General features: G+C 45.6%; 1 protein-coding gene across 2 annotated transcripts in view; it reads left to right on the top strand.

Annotated features, from left to right (window-relative positions):
• The window catches only part of LOC124257346 (V-type proton ATPase subunit H-like), a 31,732-nt gene that overhangs the window by 5,327 nt on the left and 5,867 nt on the right, over window positions 1–20,538 (top strand). For both annotated transcript variants that reach the window (XM_046691385.1, XM_046691384.1), the window contains 6 exons: window positions 878–959; window positions 1,922–2,021; window positions 8,148–8,237; window positions 10,192–10,305; window positions 11,255–11,359; window positions 13,114–13,211. In XM_046691385.1, the coding sequence (XP_046547341.1) occupies window positions 878–959; window positions 1,922–2,021; window positions 8,148–8,237; window positions 10,192–10,305; window positions 11,255–11,359; window positions 13,114–13,211 (589 nt within the window). The remainder of the gene's footprint in view (window positions 1–877; window positions 960–1,921; window positions 2,022–8,147; window positions 8,238–10,191; window positions 10,306–11,254; window positions 11,360–13,113; window positions 13,212–20,538) is intronic.

The raw sequence follows: 20,538 nt of genomic DNA, 5'->3' as shown, positions 1-20,538 counted from the left end.
TAATCACAATCCTACAAAAAGCCTTGATAAATGTGAGCATGTTCTTGGTGTTTTTAGTTCACTTTGTCATTGTTAAAGAAAGGCCGCTATCACTGTTTCTCACAAAGCCAGTTTGAGGAGCCAGCAGTTGTAGTTGTTGTTTGTTTCTACACTGATGACCATACAGTGTTGTCCATGTTTGCCTGACGACATAGCTGTGTGGCCTGGTGGCAGGCCAGGCTACCTGTCACAGACTCACACACTCATCGGTCATACTTATATCACACTAGGCCAGCAGTAGTTATGTAGCAGGATAAAATACCTGATTTTGTCCCTTATTCTATGATTCAATATATTATTTTCAGTACTAATAGAAGAAGATAGGAAATGCTTTATTTTAGGAAACTGTTTTCAACCAAAGTTAAACTTAAAAATCAGTTATGTTTTTAATATTTTATTATATACTATTCCGCTTTTGATATATTTGTCTCTCCATGATATAGAAACTAATTCTCATGGTAGTCCAGTGTATATTGAAACACATTTACACGTATCATTATCGCTATCAAAAGTTTCAAAATGTAGAACATATTTATATTTCAGTGTTGCAAATGTGAACAAGTTTTCCAATATACACATGATACAGATGTGTGGTAGCTTGCTGAAAGTCACTGTACGTGGTTATGTTAGGAGGCATGGAATCCCCCTTGATCCTTGATCTGTCAGCGTAGTGTTTTATGGTGAATGCTGAATACTTTGTACAGTTGTATCAGCAATGTGATTGTCAACTCGGTCAGTGGCCGATATGTTATATATATGTATATACAAGAGTATGTGTTGGGTTGACTTCTTGTTCCACTGTGGAGTGATGCTGACTGTGAAGTATTGTATGATTCAGGAGCACAAGTTGCAACCAGTCTTCTACAGGAAAGAGCCAATGATGTGCGAGCCAATAGGGTCAACTGGCAGTCATATCTACAGTGAGTTGTTGCATACATTTGACCATCAACTGACCAAGGTTTTACTAAAGTCTGAACAGCATTTATTAGCCTTGGTTTTACTTGCCTTTGGAAACTGGGGTATTGTGTGAATATGTTGTTCCATGTCATAAGCACAATTTAAAGACTTTGCTTAAACTTAACATTTTTCAAGGAATAAAGTAAAGACATTAGCTAACCATGTTTTTATTTCATTCTTGCCTTTTGAACATTCAGTACATTGAAGCAAATTATTATAAAAAAATGAATAAGTCTGTTTCAGTCCTATGCATGTGTGAGTGAGTGAGTTTAGCTTTATGCCGCTTTTAGCAATATTCCAGCAATATCTCGGTGGGGTACACCAGAAATGGGCTTCACACATTGTACCCGTGTGGGGAAACAAACCCGGGTCCTCGGCATGACGAGCGAACGCTTTAACCACTAGGCTACCCCACCACCCCTTATGCATGTGTACCTGGATTTACTCACTAATACATTTGTAAATATATTTTGTATTAAAATATTATGATTGCCTTTTGGATGAAACCGTCATCATGACATCTTGTATGTAGGTGCTGCCCTCTTTTCATTTCAGTAGATTTTGCATGAGAGTTTTCATAGACCTTAATATATTTACCTAGATGCTTGTCTTGTCTTTGTCATAGTGTTTGAAGTCACAAACTAATAAGTATTGAGTTAACCCTCATCTTTTTCAATCCTACCGGGCAGAATTGGTCCCCAGTATCCAGTTTGCCCTGGATGTGTGGGGAGTCAAATAAGTGAAGTACAAAGGAGTACACTGAATCCAGATGGTGTGTCTCCTTCAGTCAGCCTCCAGTTTACTGTGTTTGTAACATTGCTTACTGACAGCCTTTATATTACTGACTGGGGCGAAACTTGTTTCTTAGCAATTCTCTCGGTACCGTCTTAACAAACTCCATATTGTCTTTCTTTGTTCTATGAAGAGGCCAGATGATCTCCCCGGAGGTGTACACCTTCATCTCTAAATTTGACATGGCAAACTCTGAGGTCAGGACAGCCATGCTGCTGGAAAACCCTCAACAGGTACTGGTAAAACATCACAGGATTCTCATGTGTTCACCCCATTATATTCAGCCTCTGTGGTGCCTGCTCCAAGACCAAAATGATATAAATGGACTATTAGCGGGTTTACTCACAAGATGGGATGGAATTTTACCTGATCCCAATTTTGAAAAGTGCCAAAGTAATAGACTGTCTTTAGTGAAAATTATGTATAATTTTCTTATTCTTTTTCATAGAGATCGTCCTTGGGGTACATATATGCATTTTCTGCGGCTGAAAATGTCATGTGACAGTTGTATCAATGTTTAATAAAAATATTGTACAATAAATAAAAATCTTTTTTATTTATTATACGGCCCCCACCACGTGGAGTTACCCCCTGCTACACATGTGCAGCCAACCAGGTAAGCACCCAGGCCCGTATCATCATTCCTTCTGCTGTCACTCTAGTATTCACACATGTTTATAGAGTTCCAAGCTGATTAACTTCTTATCGGAAGAATGTCTGAGACTTCAACTACTGTATGTATGGTCATTATTCATTCTTGGGAAACATTTTATTGACTTTGCAGTCAGTTATTTCTCATTTATGTGACTGTATTAAACTTTTATGCTAGCTTTCCCGTGGTTTACGCACGTGTTGCTATTCCATGGCGGGAAGTTTAGCGTGCCATGTGGTTGAAATATTGCATTATTAACCAAGTATTTCATGTCGCGTTGTCGCATTCATGTAATTTTCAATGTTTTGTACGTGTATATTTATGCTGTTGTGTTGCGCCATTAGCTACATGCTTGCGTGTTTGCTTTCAGGCGTTTACGGTGTGTACTGCCTGAGGGCAAATATCCCTCGCCAAGATAAGCATGATAAATGCTTATGCTGTCTGGAAAAAGCAGGGCATAACCCTGACATCTGTGTATCAATGTGTGACAATTGTGTATGGGCTTTTCCCCCCGGGCCCAGAAGAGACGGGCGGCTGACTTCCTTTTTTACAAGGAATTGTGTGAGGCGGGAGGGGACTTGACCCAGGAGGTTCCCCCGTCCAAGGCCGAAAAGGCTAAGCAAACTAAATCTAAGTCTACTTCGCATAAGTCGCACTCTCAGTCTCAATCTTCCAGTGGTTTTGATATGTCCGTTATAACACAATTGTTTCAACAGCATATGGACTCAGTGAAGTCCCTAGTTCATGAGTCGGTTGGAGGTCTCCGACAGGAGTTCCTCGCCCACTCTGAACGGGCGACCGAGAGTCCGGGGGTGGGATCGCCAAGCTCGGCTCAAGCCTTGGCCTGTAGATCGCTCCTCGGCTACCCCGAAGGGGAGGGTTCACTCCCAGCCCCTCTCTCGGTGCTGGCGCAGGGTTCATTGGATTCCTGGGGTTCCGGTCCGGCGTTTGCTCTTCGGCAGCCCTCTCAGACACAGCTCCGCATCTTGCCCTCCCAGGCGCAGGACGTGATGGATCCTCTCCTGGTTGGTTCTCGCCTCAGGTTCGATCACCCTGAACTCGTTAAGAGGTATCAGCTGGGTGATGATTCCCTGACCCTTGTGCCGGTGGTGGACGAGTGTGTATTCACTTTGGTTGCCCTCGAGCGAGGCTCAGCTTCCTCGGGGGCAGCCCTGGCTGCCAAGCAAGGGCAGTTAGTACCACCGTTTGCCCAGTCAGATGCCCCCTGCGGCGGGCATACCAGACTTATGAGGAAGTCTACCGGAATGCCATGCAGCAGGTGCGGGTCGTGGTCATCGAGGCGTACCTTTCCTCGATACAAAGGTCGGCTCTGGAGTCGGAGGGGAGCACTGGTGACGTTTCTCCGCATGTTCTTCTTCTCCGCCAACTATCCGAAGTTCAGGCCCACCTGACGCGAGACTCTTTAAGGTCTGCCGCGTCCACGGTGATGTGCGCAGTCATGTGGATGCGCAAGGTGTGGCTGTCTACGTCCCGTTATTTGGCAGCAACACAGCAGACCTTGCTGGCCCTTCCGTTTCGGCTGGGAGCGACGTTGTTTCCGGTGGCACAGCAGGTCATTCGGGAGGCTGCTGCAGCAGCGACCTCCTTCAAGGACTCTAAGGCCTTGTTGGTGCAACGGCGGGCTTCTCGCTCCCGTAGCGGGTTCTTCCTATGGGGCACAGCCTACGCCCGAGCCTGCCAGCTGGCTTAGGCCGCTGGGTAGAGGTAGGAGGAGAAGCCGTGTCGCCAATGGTAAGAGCAAGGAGCAGGTCTCTTCGTCTGGCTCCCAGCAGCCTTTTCGCAGTCGCAGGGGGTCTGCCCCGACCTCCCGTTAAACCTGCCGGTTGTATCCGTGGGTATGTCCCAGCCAGTTCATCTGCAGGGGACTACTCACTCACTCTTACCTCACGTCCCAGTGGGGCGCCGCCTCTCTCTATTCCTACTGGAGTGGGAGAAGGCTACATGCAACACTTGGGTGCTATCTACCGTCAGTGTCGGCCATCTACCGCTGTGGAAGTGAGGCCCGCCAGAGTTCACTGACATAAGGCGCACTCCGGTGCCGTCATGTCCGGTCAAGGCGGGTATACTGCGCAACGAGGTTCAGGCTTTGCTGGACAAGTCCGCAATAGAGAGCATACCACTGGGCGAGGAGAAGGCGGGGTTTTATTCCACATACTTTCTCGTTCTGAAGAAGGACGGCGGGTTCCGTCTTATTCTCAACTTCAAGGGGTTGAATCGCATGTTAGAGGTTCCATCCTTCAAGATGGAGACTCTTCGCTCGGTGATCTCCTGTTCAGCCCGGCGATTGGCTTGCGTCGATTGACCTAAGGGATGCGTATCTACATGTACCAATTCATCCTTCGTTCAAGCAGTACCACCGGTTCTCTTACGACGGGATGTGTTACCAATTCACGGTGCTCCCCTACGGCATATCCACTGCCCCCAGGGTGTTCACCAAGCTCATGTTAGTGCCAGCTACCCTCGCAAGGTCGCAAGGACTGACTGACTGACTGACTGAGTTTTGGTTTTACGCCGCTTTTAGCAATATTCCAGCAACATCACGGAGGGGGACACCAGAAATGGGCTTCACACATTGTACCCATGTGGGGATTCGAACCCGGGTCTTCGGCGTGACAAGGTCGCAAGGAAGGCAACTGGGGTGTATCAGCAACCTCAAGAAATCCGACCTGGTACCCACCCCGGACTTGGTTTTTCTCGGGGCGCGGTTCACAACTCAACAGGGTCTTGTCTCTTTGTCGCCCGACCGGGTCAACAGAGTACGGGAGATGGTGTCTTCATTCCTCTCCAAGACCCAGGTACCAGCGCAGACTTGGCTCCATCTACTGGGTCATATGGCGGCAACTATCTCTGTCGTGTGGCGGGCGCGGTTGAGGATGCGCCCTAAAGAGCAAGCTTTGGCGAGTCTGTGGGCTCACTCAGAGGATCTGGAGAAGTGTCTCACAGTGCCTGGGTGGTTGTCTCCTCATCTTCAGTGGTGGACCAATGTCGGGAATCTCTCCAAGGGGGTCCCTTTGGAAATCCTGATGCCAGCTCTTACAGTTCAAACCGATGCTGGGGGGTGTTCTGGGCAGTCTGTCGGTGTCCGGACTCTGGTCCCAAGCCGAGGCCAGCCTTCACATCAATGTCTTGGAACTGAGAGCTGTGCGGTTGGTTTTCGAGCATGTTCAGGGCCAGGTGGTTCGTCTTCAATTGGACAACCGTACGGCCATGACGTACATCCTGAAGCAAGGCGGCACGGTGTCCCTAGCACTCCTTTGGGAGACGTGGGAATTTCTCTTCTGGTGCGACCAGTGCGACTGTCAGGTGATTCCTGTTTATCTCCCGGGGCTGGAGAACGTGCGAGCAGATGCTCTCTCTCGCCGGATCCTGGCCCCGCACGAGTGGATGCTCGATCGGCAGATATTCGGAGTTATCTCCCAGTTGTACAGATCGTTCCAGGTGGATCTGTTTGCGTCCGGCGGGACGAATCAGATACCCGTGTTCTGCTCTCGAATACCGGACCAGAGGGTGTTGGCTTCCAACGCCTTCCTGCTGGATTGGACGGGCAAGGTGCTGTGGGTGTTTCCCCCTCTACCACTCATTCCCCAGGTCCTCTCCCAGCTGTCCATCCAGCCAGCTCGGCTACTTGTGCTACTGGCACCGGTATGGCCGTCACAGAGCTGGTTTCCAGTAATTCTCAGGTTTCTGGCTCAGCCTCCTGTTCTATTACCTTTGTGACCGGACATTCTCACTCAGAACAGCGCGCCATACCCCAGTCCAAGGATTCAGTGGGTGGCTTGGCCTCTGTCAGGTCTAGGCTCGAAGCATGCGGAATTCCTGCAGCATTTGCAGACACAATTCTGGCTTTGAGGCGGGATTCGACAAGCGTTCAATATTAGGATAGGTGGTCCCGCTATGCGCGCTGGTGTTCAGATAAGGGGATTGCAGATCCCTTTTCTGCGGATTTAGTCCGAGTATTGGAGTTTCTGCAGGCTCGTTTGGAAGAAGGCTTGGCGGCTTCGACCATTCGTGGCTACTCCACCGCTATTTCCACTCTTCTGGGGCAGCACCCTCTTATGCAGCGCTTCTTGGCTGGCGTGGATCGGGTTCGACCTGCTGTCAGGCGTACCAGCCAACCTTGGGATTTGTCAATCATGCTAGATTGCTGTCCCGTCATACTTTCTCACGTCTATCGGCTATTTCCATTCAGCTGTTACCATGAAAGGCTGTATTTCTGGTGGCGGTAACATCTGGGCGAAGGGTTGGCGATTTACATGGTATGTCGGCAGACCCGGCGCTGACTGTGTTCCATCCAGATCGTGTCAGTATTCGCCTCCCGGATACTTACCGTCCGAAGATCAAGCACGCTTTCCATGTGACAGCTCCTATCCAACTTCCTAATCTTACCCAGCCTTCCACATCAGGGACCTCTGCAACAAGCACTCACCCGTTGGATGTCCATAAGACCCTCAAGGTCTATATCAAAGGAACACAAGGGATCTGTACGGGTACCAATCTGTTCTGCTGTTACGGTGGCGGGAAGGCTGGGATGCCGGCTAGCAAACAGACCCTATCTCGCTGGCTTGTATCGGTCATTTGTAGTGCTTATCAGGATAAGGGCAAGCCTCCCCCTGAGGGGTTAAAGGCTCACTCGGTCAGGGCAGTGGCCACTTCAAAGGCTTTTGCACCGGCACTGCCCATTGAAGAGATATGCTCTGCCACTATTTGGAGCAGGCCTAGCACATTTATAAGGCACTATCAGCTCGATACACTTTCCCGTGATTGAGTGGGTTTTGGCCGTTCTGTTCTCTCCAGTGGACAGTGTCCTGCCACCCTGACCGAGTGAATCTTGGTTATCTGGACAGATGACGCTGTTTTCAATTGTGTATAATTGATATATCCGCTGTTGTCATATCTAACTACTTTCGATTTCTCTCATGAGATACTAGTCGGTTGTCAGTTGGTTTTCCCCCTTTCGGTGCTCTTTATAGATTTCATGATGTGGGCGGGGTTTTAATTTCGCACAGTGTGCGAACTGTTTTGCTTAGCTTGTGAGGTCGGGTCCTCCCTGTCGGTTACCCTCCCATCATGCCTCTCGCGGAAGCTTCGGGACACAGTGAGTGTTATGCCGTCAGTTACTTTCTTCTTAACGATCGCTATTTATGTGTACTATGACAGAATTCCCTCCTCCCTAGCCTCCGGTCTTTGGGAGTCTGTGTTAATGCATATATGTACCCCAATGACGATATCTATGAAAAAGAATAGATAAACTTGTTGAGGTTTCAAATTCTTTGAAGAGAATCGTCCTTTGGGTAGGGCCACCCACCTCCCCGCAATTCTGTTCACTGATTTGTTCAGCAGAAGGAATGATGATACAGGCCTGGGTGCTTACCTGGTTGGCTTCGCATGTGTAGCAGGGGGGTAACCCCACGTGGTGGAGGCCGTATAATAAATAAAAAAGATTTTTATTTATTGTACAATAATATTTTTATTAAAACATTGATACAACTGTCACATGACATTTTCAGCCGCAGAAAATGCATATATGTACCCCAAGGACAATTCTCTTCAAAGAATTGGAAACCTCTACAGGTTTATCTAAGTTTTGTAGTTTTTATGGTAAGATTTCTGTTATGATGATAAAATGAGAATTTTATGATGATACTTAGCTGTCCCTTATAAGTGGATGCTTGATATGTTTTGACAGTTTGCTGTGACGTTCTACAGCCTGATCAACCAGATTGCCAAGGACCAAACACTTGAGTATATTCTCACCATGCTGGACGATGCCCTGCAGGTATAGAAATATGAACGCTGTTGGCTCTAAAATTTCTTTGGACACCTATGAATGAATTTCATTGTAGATGTATACGTTTTTATAATCTGTACAAGATATGTCAGGGTGGAAATAACCCATTGCCCGACGTCCGAGTCCAGTGTTATTTTCTGTCGGGCAAGCAAATTTGTATATCACACTGTACCGGTGTCCAGATGACTTTCCGGTGTTAATTATGTTGTTTATTTAAAAAAATCAACAAGAAAACAGCCGGTACAGTGGAAAAATTATCAGGGCAAGTGATTTTACATGTGCCACTGTTCCAGAGTACACTAGCAATTTTAAAGTTATTTCCACCCCTGTATGTCTATAGATGTACTTTGAAAGCTTCTCAAAGTGGTGGGGGCGGTGGGGTAGCCTAATGGTTAAAGCGTTGGCTCGTCACGCCGAAGACCCGGGTTCAAATCCCCACATGGGTACAATGTGTGAAGCCCATTTCTGGTGTCCTCCGCCGTGATGTTGCTGGAATATTGCTAAAAGCGGCGTAAAACCAAACTCAGTCAGTCAGTCAGTCTCAAAGTGGTGTCTCACTTTGTAAAGGCAGTGTTATAAATTAAGAGGTGTCCTGAGGCTTATTAAATCTTACATGGTACTTGAATCAATGGACCCCTAAATCTTTCATGTTGTTTCCAACTCGGAGGGGTTGTACTTGTGGTAATGATGCATAATGTTTAAGAAATACAGTTCGCTCTACCACCATGTATAGTGTAATAAAGCACACTTTTGCCCTCAACTATTATAGTTAAGGCACGAGGACGCTTGCGTCCGAGTGCTTTAACTTTATAATAGTTCAGTTTTTCTAAGATGCCAAATTTAATACATTGTAAGGGTAATTACGATTAATCTAAGGCAGCAAACAAACGATGGTGTTGGTGACCTAAATTAAGAATCCTTGCACAGGGCTAACTTGCGCGCTGTTCTATTGATGTGTCTGCCCCCTACCAGAAAATACAAACGATAAACAGTTTAATGATGGTTTACGTTCGGGTTAAATATTTTCTCTCAATTATTTTGATTACATCTGTGATTAACGTAAACCATATGGGCAATATGAACCTTGTATTTCTACTATCAACATAAGTTTGGATCAGTATATTCAGATGAAGCTGAGTAGTCAAGCGACATTCCACGATTGCATTATGGGAATGTAAACATTGCGAACGTTACCGTGTCGCTGAAAACTTGTGAGTCGAATTGAGACATTTAAAACGTTGGAGAACATTAACGTAATGTTTCCACCAGTGACGTTAGCTGCGTGAAGCAACTGCAAACCAAGAAACGGGATGCAACAGAGTAGTTTACTGTAGGAGGCTGAACAAGGCGATGGCAACGGACATGCATCGTGACGTCGGTTACATTGTGACGTAATGCAAAATTGTTCGATCACGAGGGGGCAGACGAGCCAACGCTTTAACCATTAGGCTACCCCACCGCCCCTCACTCATTAAGATGTCAATGACATGGAGTTGAATGTGTTGGGGTTAACAATGCTTTGAACAGGCTCCCTGTTCTATTGTTGCTTGTCAGCTTCATGTGTGAGGGGGACCTGAGGTAATGACGATTAACCTTTTAGTTTCACAAAAGAGCATGGTATGGTTTCTGGCCTGCCAAAGGGAAGTAACTCAACACAGCAAAGCACCCCTAGTTAACTAGGCCATCAGTGCCCCATGATTGAATGCAACACTTTTTGGGGGAGAGTAGGATTCCATCATCAGAGAGAGTGACTAGAAACTCAAGCAAAACATATGAAATACATCTGCCTCAACTTTTATAGCTATCGAGAGTGGTGGTTGTACAATTCTCTATTTTGTAAACCTTTTGTATTAACATATTAATATTCCAAATGTTGTAGATCACAGTAGCTCATGTATGGCCATGTACTGCATTTTCTTACCTTGTTGTGTGTGTTTTTCAGGAGGAGAAGGCTCGTGTAGACATTTTCAAGGAGTACGCGAAGAAGAAGAAGGAGTCAGTTTGGAACCCCTTCTTCCATCTCCTCGACAGAGAGGACAAATTCATCGTTTACCAGGTACCAGCTCATCAAACTGCTCACAGCATTCACAAAATGTCGCACAACATAGATTTACACACTAAGACCACCTTGCAAAACAGGGCCCTGTCCCACAAGTGCAATCATAACAGTATGACTGTCATGAGACAATGAAAAAGTATACAAATTAGCAGACAAATCGCTTCATGGAATGCTGCCATGGCCTCTATAACTATAAGCGTTCCTATTCTGATGTTGATTTAACAAGGGGAGCACCTTTGGTATTACAACTTCTAATTAGCTCATCATTATGTATGAATTCATTGGGTGATTTTATGACCAATCGAGGGAACACTGTAAGTATATCATGGATCCTATTAAGGAACAAGGAAGGAAGGGAGTAGTCATTGCTAATGATGCCATGGTGGACAGACAGCATTCTGAGCAAATGTATTGAGTGAATGTAAAATGGAAGTTGTAGTTTCCTGTTTCCAATCTTACAGCAGCATCTTGCTGGCTCAACATGTTTGCGTGAAGAGTAAATGTAAAGATTATCAATCAATGAATAGGTATACCTGACAAGATAGGTATACCTGACAGGTGCATTTGTTTTTTACTCATATGATGTAAAATGCTTAAACTGCTGCTTTCTATAAAATGGACCACCACAAGGTATATTTAGTAAACTTTAATGAAAGCTCTAAACACTGTTGGGCTCATTTGATGATATTAAGTGTAGACAGATCTTTGGGTAGAACTAAAGTACACCCAATGACCCCAGGAGCACTGTTGCTAGGCTCATGTCATAAGGCAATGTTACTCTGGCTGCGACCTTGGTGATTGTGTTGCCGTGCTCAAAACTGATCTGTTCAGGTCTCTATACTACTGGTGTGTCTGGTCCAGTCTCCACTACTTTACGCAAACATGACATGTAATGACATGTAAAGTGTCCGACTTCTTCATATGTTCCTCGTTTCTTCTTCTCCAGTCCAGTCGGATTATAGGCAAGATAGCCTGCTGGAGCAAGGAGCCCATGGACAAGAGAAATCTGCAGTTCTACCTCAACTGGATTAAAGATCAACTCAAGTCACCTGTAAGTTGACTGGAAAATACCTCTTTACTCTGCGTGTACGACAATGGGACCCTTCTCCATAATAATGGGCGATGGTGTAGCCTATTGGTAAAGCTTTCACTCATCATGGTGAAGACTGGTTTTCAGTTCCCCTACAGTACAATAGGGCTTCAACGAGTCCAAATTTTGGGACTCGAGTACTCGAGGGATGAGACTCGACTCGGACCCGAGTACTCGAAATTCATACCTTTCAAGCAACGATCAATTGTCAAGATAGTTACCTAATCATTTTAAGAAGTGAAATCTCAATCGATGTATAATATTTACTCTAATCTGCAGACTTGTAACAACTAATACCATACAGCCACACCGTGTGAGGAGTAAACTATTTAATCTAGGTGTTAATAAAAACATTATCAGATGGGTTAAAGAATTCAGGGTACATAGAACTCAGTATGTCAGTGTCAATGGCTATCAATCTTCTTTTCTCTCAACCTCTACTGGAGATCCACATGGTTGTGTTCCTTCATCCGTACGCTTCGTTTTGTATACCAGTGACTGTTACTTGTCAATATATGACTTGTTTACTGTGAAATTTGCAGATAACGCCACTGTTACTGATTCTGAACATTATTATCGTCAAGGCATTGACAAAACCGTAATGACAGTTTTTTATCAAATCTTTATTCAAAGTGTGTTGACCTACAATTTTCTATGTTGGTATGGAGATCTGTCTCATCGCAACAAAAACAGACTTTTTAAAATTGTTAATACTGCTCGCAAAATTTCTGGAGTGTATTTCGAATATAGTCAAAAAGGCAGCTAAAATTAGATTTGATAGTTGACATATTTCATCTCACCATTTTGAACTACTTCCTTCTGACTGGCTGTCGATTACCTTCCCTCAAAACAGAGCTCGACAGTCTTTCATACCATCAAGTATTCAGTGGAATGCAACAAATATTTTGAATCATTATCATGTGATTAGAACAAGAATTATTCAGCCTCTTTACCTATGTGGTTAATTGAATTATATCATGTCAGTTTTATTTGTAAATAGCATTCGTTTTTGAAGCATGTAATTATTGTGTATATTTTTGTGAACTGTGTATATATTCATTTTAAGACAGTTTTAAGTTGTATGAGAATTTCCTCCGGGATAATAAAGTTATATCTTTTTCTTAATATTAGACGTTAACGGCCGTTCATGCTTAGCACACGGCAGACAGTCCGTCAACGTCAATAATTCGAGTTATCGCCCCTTTTCGAGTCCTCGGGTCCTTGAAAATTGACTCGAGTCCAGCTAAACCCGACTCGTCCTCGAGTACTCGAGTACCCGTGGAAGCCCTACAGTACAATGTCTGAAGCTAGTTCTGGTGTTCCCCCATTGTGATATGGCTGGAATTATGCTAAATTTGCGTAAAACCATACTTACTTCCTCTCCCCTTCCTAGCTATGGACGTAGTAGGTCCCGAGTAGTATCTCAGTGCTTGTTGTAAGAGTTGTAATGAGGATCAAGTGGTTACGTGGTGCAGTGCTGTGATGAACTGGTGTTTATGCGGTCAATCACAGGTTTGACTTGTTAAGACAGATTTCATTGTTATCACATGTACTCCAAGATGTCATATTAAGCTTGTTCCGTTCAGGGGATCATTGTGTTTATTGTGAAGACATCTCCAGAAATATAAATACATGCTTTAGATTGAAATATCAAAATATCCAGGACAATGAAAACTGCAGATAGTGTAGGTGTTTACACAAAGATCTATTTCCAGAGCAATGAGTACCTCCAGACTGCCGCCCGATGTCTGCAGATGATGTTGAGGATTGACATGTACCGCTGGGCGTTCGTGGACGTCGAGGGCATCTCTGCGTAAGTAGATGCTGACAGAAGTTAGACAAGATGTGTTCAACGTGTAGACATCACTTGTTTTATGAAACATTTGAGGGTATGATTCAGGATAATAGATAATTGACATTACATGTTGCAGATAAGTAAGTAGATTAAAGAACCACTAAACTTTGTTTTTTGTTACTCTTTTAACCATTACATATGAAAGATTTGTGGTTAGTCTTATGCGGAACACCAAATTTATTCTTTAAAAACTTGTGGTTAATTAATACCGAGCGATTAAAAGTGGCCAAAAAGTCGCCTGCTTCCCTCTCGCCCGCCAACGAAACCACAGACAGGTTACGTAACTCTGTCGCCAGAGCACTGCATTGACGTCATATGAGGAACGATTTTCAGTTAGTTGTATAGAAATGTGTAGCACGCTCATCATTTTGATGATTTCGACATCAACGGCGTTATATGCCGAATCGTTGCTTTGTCGCCAATTGCTCTTAGGGTCGGGCGATGGTGTCCCTATGCACAGATTTCACAGGACCCCCGCAGTTCGGTGCTAAATGGGTTATATTTGTGAGTGCGGTTAGGCGTTGTGGAAGCCTGAAACGATATCTTACTTGTGTTCAGATCGCTTCATCGGAAGTTAAAGAATCAAAACTACTTACTAGTTGTAGTAAAATATGCATATGATTGATGACCATAAAGATTTTCTATGACACAACTTGTAACATAACGATTTCTTCCTCGAAGTGAGGTTGTGGTCGAAGTAACAATAATATTGTAAGTAGTATTATATTGGCACCCACCTCGCTGCCGCGAGAGAAATTGTTATGATATACGCTATGTCATGCAAAATCCTATTGGCCATCAATAAAATACATATTTTACTACCAGTAGAAAGTAGTTTTGATTTTGTAACTCGGTGAAAACAAACCTAAATATCATTTATCCTCAGACTGGCGGATGTTCCCGACAGGGCGCCGCCATTTTTAAAAAATAAAAAAATCTGTTAGATTCTTTTTCAGAAGAAGTCCTCCTTGGGGTACTTATAAGCATTAAAATGTCCATTTTGAAACCTACGACAGTTGTAACTATATTTCAATAAAAATATTTACAAAACGAAAAACCGTTCTGCATTTATGAGACCAGGTTCTACAGGGCCCCAGGGTTCTACCGCAAGAGCAGGTAACTCTAGCCGACAACCCTCAGACCTCACTTTTCATGCTGTCGTCTCAGAAGACAGACGTGCGTGTAGTTCATTGTGAAAAGAAATCAAAATGAGTGTTACAGAATCAACTAATGTATGTATGGTTCCTCTTTTTCTCGCATCGGGCTTTAAGTGGAATTGTAGGTTGATTTTTTCATTCATGATTGTTGTAACTTAGTCGGACAGGCTCCATTTTCCAGCCATGCGTGGCAGGCAAGATGGCGGTCGGTTTGGCTTCCTTCTGTCCTACGGTGTAACTTTTTTAAGTTACATCGCTAGGGGGGAGGGTAATTTCTTATTATTACTATGGTAGGCTTGCCTAACGTTTACACTTTCAGCAAAAGGTGAGTTGGGGTAAGTTTTTTCATATAACATTTACGAGACGAGTGTATTTATGCCTCAGTCGCCCTGGGAGGGTCATCTAGCCATAGCATACGCCTTCGCCAGGGTCGGGCGTCAAAGCCTCCCTTTACTTCTAACAACCAGGTGTTGAAGTCGGTCTATCGTTCCTTTGAGGAACAATACCGTAACGCCGTTCAACACCTAAAGGTTTCAGTCCACTCAGCATACCTCTCGGCCCTCACGGAGGTGCATTCACATCTGGCACGCGACGCCATTCGGTCGTGCGCTAGCCAGATGATGTCTGCGGTCATGGGCCTCCGTCGGTTGTGGCTGTCTGTGGCCAGATACTCACCGGCTACACAGCAGGCGCTATTGTCTTTGCCGTTCAGGATGGGCTCAACCCTGTTCCCGGGGGCATTGACAGTGGTCAGGGAGGCCGCGGAGGCGGTTAGCCAGTTTAAGGACTCTAAGCCCTTACTGAACAACCCCTCACTGCTCGCCCGGCCTTCCGCCCTGCTCCTCAGCTTGCCTTCCTCTTCAGGAAAGGAAGCGCGAAGTGGACGGCTCCACTTCAGGCACGAGGCAAGGGCAAGGGTAGAAGGTAGGGGCAAGGCTGCCGCCTCTCTCAGCAGCATTTTCAGAGGAAGGGGAAGTCGGCCCGGCTTCCCAGTGTAAGCATTCCTCCGAGCCCTTGTTGATCCCGCACAAGCAGTTGTTACACTGCCGACTGCCGGGATTCACTGTCTCTTACCCGACGTCCCTGTAGGGCCGGCTACCTCTCTTCCTTTCGGAATGGGAGAAAGCCACATCAAATCCCTGGGTCCTGTCCACACTCAGGGATGGGCATATGCCACAGTGGAAGCGCAGGCCCTCCTCCTTTCTCTCGATTCGTTGCACGCCAGTGCCGAACTCTCAGGAAAAGGCCGATGTTCTCCGTGCGAGGTCAGGCGTTGCTGGACAAGGCAGCCATCGAGGTGGTTCGAGGGCCAGGAAAAATTTAGGGTTTTACTCAACCTATTTCCTGGTTACCAAGAAGGACGGAGGGTTTAGACCCATTCTCAATTTAAAGGGTCTGAACAGTTTGCTAGAGGTACCGCCCTTCAAGATGGAGACACTGCGCGTTCGGTGATCTCATCTGTGGAGGCAGGGGATTGGCTTCGCCAATCGACCTCAAGGGCGCCGATACCTTCATGTACCCACGCACCTCGAAGTTCAGGAAATACCTCGGGTTTTCCTTCGACGGGGAGAGTGCTATCAGTTTCGTGTGCTCCTTCGGCATCTCCACGCCAAGGGTGTTCACAAAACTCATGCTAGTGCCAGCTCAAGTCGCCAGGGCACAGGGCAACTTTTGTTACCCGTGCATCTGGACGACTGGCTGCTCAGGCAGCTTTCCACTCACTTGAGTCGGGAATCCACACAGACAGTGATGGATATTCTCACCAGGTTGGGTTGGGTCATCAACCTCAAGAAATCCGAAGCTGGTTCCATCCCAGGATCAGGTTTTCTTGGGGGCGGGTCGAGACACAGCAGGGCTTAGTCTCTCTGTCTCAGGACCGCATTTCCAAAGTACAGCGGGTTGTTGTACAATTCCTTCAGTCCCCAGGGCCTCAGCACGCAAGATGGCTTCAGTTGCTAGGCAACATGGCGGCGGCAGTGGATGTAGTTTAGCGATGCGCGCGTCTGAGGATGCGCCAATTCAGCAAGCGTTAGCACAGCTGTGGTCACACTCGGGGAGTTACGAGACTATCCTCCTAACTCCAGAGTGGCTTCATCCTCACCTCAGGTGGTGGACCCGACACCGGGAATCTAGTCAGGGGTATCCTCTGGAGACCCGGTGCCTACGCTCACGCGATTCAGGACGGACGCCCTCACAGAGTGGGGGGTCCTAGGGGACCTCACAGCTTCGGACTTTGGTCCGTGAGCAGGCGACCTTACACATCAACGTGTTAGAATTGAGAGCGGTCCGCCCGGGTATTCCCTAACGCTTCATGGAACAGGTTCGAACCGTGTGGTTCGTCTAGAAATGGACAATCAAACGGCGATGTCCTATATCCTGAAGCAGGGCGTATCGGTGTCTCCGCCACTCCTCCAGGAGGCGTGGCAGTTTCTGCTGTGGTGCGACCGGTTCAACACACGGGTATTACCTGTGTATCTCCCGGGAGGACAACGTGCGGCAGATGCACTCTCACGTCGTATCCTGGCCCCTCACGAAGGGAGTTACTTTCCACCGGGAGATATTCGGGCTATCTCCCAGTTGTTCGGGTCGCTCCAGGTGGATCTGTTTGCCTCTGGGGTGATTTAACCAGACTCCGGTGTTTGCTCTCGGATCCCGGATCCGGGCGCCATCGCCCGATGCCTTCCAGCTAGATTGGGACGGACAGGGTCCTGTGGCGTTCCCACCGAGCACCTTCTGATTCCCAGAGTCCTATCGCAGCTAGCCACCCAACCAGCGACTACTTGTGCTTCTTGCACCTCTGTGGTCGCCTCAACGCTGGTTCCCTGTAATACTCAGATCGCTAGTACAGCCTCCGGTGCTGTTACCGATGCGCGACCGGACCTCCTATCCCAGGAAGGCTAGCCACACCGGATCCATGGATCCAGTGGGTGGCTTGGCCACTGTCAGGAGTCAGCCTCGCGTGAGAGCGTGAATTCCTGCACCAGTTGCAGACACAATTCTGGCTTCGCGGAGGGATTCGACTAACTTACAGTATGAGGATAGATGGGCCTGTTATGCGCGCTGGTGTGGAAACAGAGGGATACTTGATCCTTTCTTCGACTGTAGTCGAAGTTTTGGAGTTTTACAGTCCGGTTAGAAGCCGGCCTAGCCGTGTCTACTATCCGAGGCTACTCCACAGCTATTTCAGCTTTCCACATTCCTACCGAGGGTGCCCTTTTAGGACAACACCCTCTGGTTCAGCGTTGCTTAGCAGGTGTGGACAGAGTGCGCCCGTCAGTCCGTCGGGACCAGTCCACCATGGAGCTGTCCATCGCTTTAGATTGGCTATCTAGTCCTTTCTTCACGATGATAGGTCGGGATAACCTTCAACTATTAAGTTGGAAAGCGGCATTTTTGGTGGCCATTACTTCAGGTAGACGGGTGGGAGACATTCATGGCTATGTCTTCAGACCCGAGCTTACCGCTTTTCATAAGGATAGGGTAAGTATTCTTTACCTGATTCCTACCGCCCAAAAATCGATGTCAAAGCCGCTTCATGTCACCGCCCTATTGATTTACCTGCTCTTTACGCTTCCTGCTTGCCTGGTAGCAGCGCATGCAGTACATAATGTTGATGTATGCGTGAAGACACTTAAGACGATGTCAAGAGAACACAATCCGTAAAGATAAGCAGTTATTCTGCTGTTACGGGGCGTAAAGTAGGTCACCCAGTTACCAATACACAGACCATATCGAGGTGGATCGTATCGGCAATATGTATGGGTTACATATACACAAGGGTATGACTCCCCAGAGGGTTTAAGGCTCATCGGTTCGAAAGCAGCTGCCACGCCCAAAGCCGTTATGCGGCTGCTCTGCCCATTGAGAGATATGTTCTCGCGGCTATTTGGAGCCGACCGAGCATCCGCTCATTCGCCATGGCTATCAGCTGGACAAACATTCGCTGCGGCCGCTGCTCGGTTTGGCCAGACGATTCTCCACAGTGGACAGAGTAGCACGCCCAGGCCGATAGTGCTTCCGTGGCTGATTTACTCATTGTTTTATACTGGTGTACGGGTATATTCTCCCTATTTTGCACCGGTGAAGGTATGTGGTATGTTTTATTTCCGCTCTTTGGCATCGGTGCCTTTGGCTTCTATTTTCCATTTTTCCCCAGCTTTTGGCTAGCGGTGTGCATGGACAGTTTGTTTTGGCTTAGTCCCTAGTTTTACCTCGCACTCCACCAATCAGGATGGGAGGTGTAGTTTTTATCTTGGGGTGTGTACCGATTGACCAATGGGCACTAAGCTTTGACCTCCCAGGGTCTCAGCCTTTAGTCAGCCACCTTGATTGACATTGGGCGGACACGCGGACTGGGTAAGTGTGATTTCTATTTTCATACGGCTGTACTAACGCTATAAGCGCTCGACCAGTGTGTCAGACAGAATGCCACTCCCGGTTTTCTCTGATCTTGTGGAGTCTGTTTTATGCTTATAAGTACCCCAAGGAGGACTTCTTCTGAAAAGAATTATACAAACCTGTAGAGGTTATGAATTCTTTTGAAGAAAGTCCTCCTTGAATGCAGCCACCCGCCCCTCATTCTGTCTGATCCGTTCAGCATGAAAAGTGAGGCGAGGTTGTCGGCCAGAGTTACTGCTCAGTGCGGTAAATCAGCTGGGGCCCTGTAGGGGTGGTCTCATAACGCAGAACGGTGTTTCGCTTTTGTAAATATTTTTATTGAAATATAGTTACAACTGTCGTAGGTTTCAAAATGGACATTTTAATGCTTATAAGTACCCCAAGGAGGACTTTCTTCAAAGAATTCATAACCTCTACAGGTTTGTATAAATTAATGAGATTATAGTTTGTTTTCATCAAGTTAGAAAATCAAGACTACTTTCTACTCGTTGTTAAATAAGTATTGGAATCATAACCAAACGGATTTTGCATGACACAACTTATAACATAACGATTTCTTCCACGGAAGCGAGGTGGGGGTCGAAGTCACAATACTGGGCGCGATAAATTTCTTTGCTACATTCCCATGGTTAATGTCCACTCACCAGTATGTAGATACTAGTCAATGTGCGTCTTTATATTTGGTCTTATAATCCTAATTAGTTTATTATCACACTTGTATGCATTTTGAAACTAAATAAAAAGCAGACGATCTGCTGATACTTATAGTGAATTTATAACAGAACTGTAATATCTAGACATTTTATAGTTTGCCAATGTGAATCATAATTCGCGACACACACCCTAGTGCATGTTGTCTGTCTCATTACACTTCACGGGTGAAAACAATGATTCTGTTGAATGCTACGACAAAATGAATAAAAACAAAATGCAAATTTTAAAATTAAAACAGATTAAAGTTATAGAACAATATCAGGCCATTACCTTGTTCGAGAATGTATCCATTAATATCCACAAAACTGTTCCAAATGATGTGTCTTTTAACAGTTTAATATACCTAAAAAAGTGATAAATCTTTTCAGGTATTGGTGTATAGTCTCATTGGTCACCCAAGATAGCACACCTGGCAACTAATTGCATAATGTCTGCCTTTCTTTAAAAACAGTAATTTAGTTAGCCAATAATGGGCAATCAATCAATGTATTGCGGTTAATCCTTTGAAAGAAGGACGTTGTTTTACGCAGACACTTACCGACACGACAGAGTGTATTCAGTATAGATTAGTAAATCTACATGCGTAAACACTACCTTTTGACAATCTCAGCTGTGTAAGATAAAAGTAATTAATCAATCAGCGTGTTATCGGTTAATCCTTTGATCGATGTTTATAATGTTGAATATTTACTCCAGACACAAGAAATGCCAAATGGGAACCTTTGTTGGGTAATCTAAGTGTGTTACCACTAATTATACCTGTTATAAATTCATTAACTGACCATCAAGTGAATGATGACAAATAACATGTGTAGGTTTATACCTTAAATATTTTCTAAGTTGCTACATCAGAATATAGTTGGCAAAATGAAACATACCTATGATGAAAACCTGTTTTCTTGAAATCCTTCAGCTGATACCAAAGTCTAGTAAATTGTTGTTTGGCCTAGTACCCATAACATAATAGTCCATGCTAAAATCTAATTAAAACTTATGCCAAGAGATAGTTTTGCTCC

This window comes from Haliotis rubra, unplaced genomic scaffold (assembly GCF_003918875.1).
Source record: "Haliotis rubra isolate DU_JTF1 unplaced genomic scaffold, ASM391887v1 Scf66, whole genome shotgun sequence".
Classification (NCBI taxonomy): Eukaryota; Metazoa; Mollusca; class Gastropoda; order Lepetellida; family Haliotidae; genus Haliotis; species Haliotis rubra.
The sequence above is the reverse complement of the archived record's forward strand: the minus strand, read 5'-3'. Positions and strand labels throughout refer to the sequence as shown.